The 4,388-nt window shown below is 44.1% G+C and overlaps 2 protein-coding genes across 6 annotated transcripts in view; one reads left to right on the top strand and one right to left on the bottom strand.

Annotated features, from left to right (window-relative positions):
- Positions 803-2,174, top strand: LOC109839614 (protein NUCLEAR FUSION DEFECTIVE 4-like). Its single transcript, XM_020408109.1, is given in 3 exon segments — positions 803-1,126; positions 1,346-1,436; positions 1,439-2,174. Coding segments are annotated over 3 exon segments (768 nt in total). The 5' UTR covers positions 803-869; the 3' UTR covers positions 1,859-2,174.
- Positions 1,041-4,388, bottom strand: part of LOC109839613 (xylulose 5-phosphate/phosphate translocator, chloroplastic) — a 5,487-nt gene continuing 2,139 nt past the window's right edge. Inside the window, exon 2 of one of the 5 annotated variants that reach the window (XM_020408105.1) lies at positions 1,041-1,110. The gene's annotated coding sequence lies outside the window, so the exon portion shown is untranslated. Of the gene's footprint in view, positions 1,115-1,655; positions 1,781-4,388 lie in introns of those variants that run through there. The other 4 variants (XM_020408107.1, XM_020408106.1, XM_020408108.1 and 1 more) reach the window with 4 other exon arrangements.

Below are 4,388 nucleotides of genomic sequence, written 5' to 3'. Positions count from 1 at the left end.
AAGCTTTATTCGTTGAGAAACTAGCACTTGTTCATAATCATCCGATCATATTGATTCATTTTTTTAATGGCAAAAAAAAAAAAAACTTATAATATTCATTTGTCGACTACTATCATTTGTCCACAGATTTCTTGAACAATTCACATTGGCAAGTTCTTGAACAACCTCCTCCTCAGATTTCTTGATACATAATTTACGTTGTCCGCCAAAACTTACTCCCAACAGATACCTCCAACCAAATGCAGGTGTTCCTCCTCTGCCTCTTGGCCGGCCTGCAGCATCTGCTGGTCAAACACCGTCTGCTTCGTCGCTCTGCATCCAAAACTTTCCCCGTAAACCGCCTCCCTCGGCCTCGCCTCACCGTCAGCTTCAACGCGTCAGCGCCGCCCTCTTACTCCCTTGCCGCCAACGCCCTGCCGCGCGGGGGCACCGCCGCGGCACCCCTCCTCCTTACTCACTCTCTCAACGCCGTCCTCCCCCTCCTCGCCTCCCGCAGCCGCCCTCGTCCCCATTCCTCGCCCCGCCGCCGTCCGGACACCCCACCGCCCTCTCCCCCGCACGGGCCCGCCGCTGACTCTCACGCTTCCTCCTCCTAAATGTTCCTCGCCTTCCCACCGGCGTCTTACCTCCTCTCCTCAGCTCCGCCGATGTCGTCCACCCGGGACCGCCGCCTCTCTTCGCCGGGTGCTTCGCCCTCCTCCTCCTCCGCTTTGGCATCCCTTGGTCTCGTTCCTTCTGCCCAGCCGACTGGGCCCGCCGCACCATCTATCTAGCTTCACGACGTTGACGTGACGAAACAACGGTCTGCAGAAGGGGGACTGTTAGACGGAGGCGAGCAGACTGCTGAGAGGAGCGAGCGGGCAGTCGAGATGGTGCTTGGGAAGGACAGGTTGTCGGTGCTCGGGGAGGAGCACGGGGCCAGGCGGCTCGTCCGTCGCATCGACTTCTGGCTCTACTACCTTGCGTACTTCTGCGGAGCGACGGTCGGGTTGGTGTACAGCAACAATCTAGGCCAGATCGCCCAGTCATTGGGACGTCAGAAGCAGACTACATTGCTGGTTACCGTCTACTCGTCCTGCTCGTTCTTCGGACGGCTCGCATCTGCTGCTCCTGACTTTTTGCGAGGGTTAGTATATATTCATCCAACAAAACACTCATCTCATTTGAACAAAACATTTATAACAGAAAGACTAATCGAAGTCCTAATTACACAAGAAACTGAACAATTTTCTAAACAGAACCACCCTGTAAACATAACTTGCTAAGTAAACCAAGTCCTCATGTAACAGACTCTCCATACATTGCATCATATACTAAACCTAACCCAATCGATGTTTTCATGCAGAAAGGTGAACTTCGCGAGGACAGGATGGCTGGTGATCGCTCTGATACCAACGCCGCTAGCGTTCTTCCTCCTAGCCGCAGGCAGATTGACGTCGAGGCCACGGCGTTACTAGCCGGCACGGCCCTCGTAGGCATGAGCTCGGGGTTCAATTTTCGCCGCGGCGGTTTCGCGTTAACCGCGAGCTGTTTGGTCCTGGGCAGCGTCGCTGTACACACCGTCAACCACAACATTCTTCATCACCACATTACATCGGCTCGGCTTCTTTATGGTCTCCTCGCTGCGCTTGTTTATGACGCTAATGGAAAGTACGGGCTCATGGATGTGGTAGTTAACGATGGGATGGTGGTTTGTATGGGGAGAAAATGCTATGCGAAGACGTTCTTGTGGTGGGGGTTTCTGAGCTCGTTTGGGCTCGCTTGCAGCGTCGCGCTGTACCTGAGGACCAGAACAGCATATGAGAGGGCGGAGAGGAGTAGGGTTATAAATGAGATACATGGGCAGAATTATCGATAAATATCGACAAAAAAGATCGATTAGGGTTATAAATGAGATACATGGGCAGAATTATCGATAAATATCGACAAAAAAGACCGATAAGGGCAAAGAACCACAGCGGATTGGCGCCATACCGATCGAATATGTGCTGGTTGACGATTTTTTGTTGTATTGGTAGGGAGGCAAAAGAGCTGACCTGCTAATGATCACGTGTTGTCGCGCAAGGTTTTATTTATTTATTTTAAAATACCAGATGTTATGTATATGACAGTGTACAGCTCTTGGCGTTGTGAAGGTGATGTGCACAGTTGAGAAAGTGAAGTAATGTTCGTAACTCGGTATGAGAGTTTTTGTCAAGATGAACAGGTTTGAACGCTGAAAGCAAGAGGAAGATGAGTATACATGACACCAAACCAAAACTGAAGTCGAGACATATGATATATGCATTAGTCAATTACACAGCTAGTGAAATTGGCAAGAACAATTTCTCGAACGGATGCAGAATTGGTGAACGACGTTGCAGGAGTGCGTGATAATATCAATGGAGTTACCAGTCAATATCAAGCAACCCCTCACTATTGCTTCTTTCATCCGAAAGAATACACAGAGGAGGAAATCTGGAAGAAAGGGCAAGTTGGTGTAATCGTAGATTTTTATGTAGAACATAGTTTTTTATGTGAAGGTGCTGAAAATGCATTGACAATATTCCAATCGGTTGAATTGATACCATTACATTTAAACATGAATTTGTTAGAGGATTTGGATGATATTGCGTGCGTTGTCATTTCTAGCTACATAATGCGACTAAAAACTAAGACTGTGGCTTCTGAGGTTTGAGGTATGAATAGGGAATTGTAGTACTTCGACAGTCATAATAGCATATTGTATCAGAGAAGCCTGGGAGATGAATACAATTCTAGGGATATTATCACGACAAAAGCAAATCATCTAGTGACTAAAATTAAGGATCCGACTCATTTCATGAGAACACAATTATCTTACTAACCTGCGCCAATTCGGGCAACAATGAAGGCAGGAATTTTAGTCGTCACTGATAACAGCAACGAAGGCAGGAATTTTAAGGGTCATTGATAACTCTACATCGCTGTTCAGTAGGGAAACAGAGAATCCACAAGGCAGACAGCCATAAAAAAAAAGACTATGTTACGAAAACAGAACTACGTACAACGTATACATCAGTTTTCACGAGCTGACGAAAAATCTAGAAGACCATGATCATCACCTAATCAGATATTTTGAACTTCAATTAGAATCAGAACTACTGTAGCCAGGAAACACTGATATGGATAGTGGCTACTGAAAAAGGACTTGCATTAGAAACACTAGACAATGTTTCATTATTTGATGGATTGCTATAGAACAGAATCAATGTTTTTTCCGCATTGGAACCATGTTAAAAAAAAAAAAAAACAGGAAAACACTAAACAAAGGAATTTCCTCAAGGGTGCTGCGAAATCCATTGAAATCATCAATATATGAAGTTCTCAGTAATAAGGACTTGGGAAAAGAAGCTATGAGATGTTGAGGTCTCAGGAGAATCTTGAAGTATCATAGAATGGTGTTGACGCAATTGGGTAACAGTGGAAACCAAGCTGACGTGCCATTTTTTTTATACTCGGCTTCACAAATGGATTCAAGGAGCAGAAACCAACTGGGTTCGGAGTAAAGGTATGAAATTCTCAATCTTTTCTTTTTCGAAGCTACTTAAGGTTAGCATCTCTTAACAAACCTCTAAAATTTACTCATCTTTTTCGATAGGGGGAAAAATCTCCTAGGTTACTGCACTTGAAGTTCTATCTACTCCTCAATCCCTCCTTAATGGCAATATGGGATTTCAGAGTTAAATATCTCCAATTTTCTGATTACAATCCCTTGTATAACTTTTCTACAATCTACGATCTATCCTAGTTTCCTTTTACTTCTTAAACAACCAGTATAATTCACAATTAATATAAACTGAAAAGGGTATGGTATACTTCTCATCAGCAAATTAAGTTCCATGTTCTCACAGATATTTTCCTGGAGAGGAAAATTTCGTACAGACCTTAAGAACTAGGTTTTTCCTCAACCGAAACTCTCAAGCTATTTCCCCTATTTACAAGATTAAAATGCTTCTATCATAACTACTCACAAGAAAAGAGGTTTCAGGATCAGGCCGAAGAAAACATGTTCAGTTCTACTAGAAGCACTGCCAAGACTCCTTTGCCGACTGATATACCACAGACCTTTTTCTACAAGCACATCCCTCATTCAACAAAATGTTTCAATTTTGTTCCTATTTGATACTTTCATAAGTAAAATACTTTCGCCTTAAAGTACAAAAGTCAATCAGAAGCAATGACAGGCTCAACCTATTTATAAATCAATAGTTTCAGATGGTTTACCCTAATATTCACGCTTCCATCTAGGATTCACTGCTGTCCATATGCCTACCTAGCAATTCACTTGTATAGTCATGAACTGTAAAGGGAACCATTACAGATAAAGAGATTGGATTTGATTAACTTCAAGTACTATTATCTTTCCA

The sequence above is a fragment of the Asparagus officinalis genome, chromosome 4, assembly GCF_001876935.1.
Source record: "Asparagus officinalis chromosome 4, Aspof.V1, whole genome shotgun sequence".
NCBI classification, from domain to species: domain Eukaryota; kingdom Viridiplantae; phylum Streptophyta; class Magnoliopsida; order Asparagales; family Asparagaceae; genus Asparagus; species Asparagus officinalis.
This window is presented reverse-complemented; position numbering and strand designations above follow the sequence as displayed.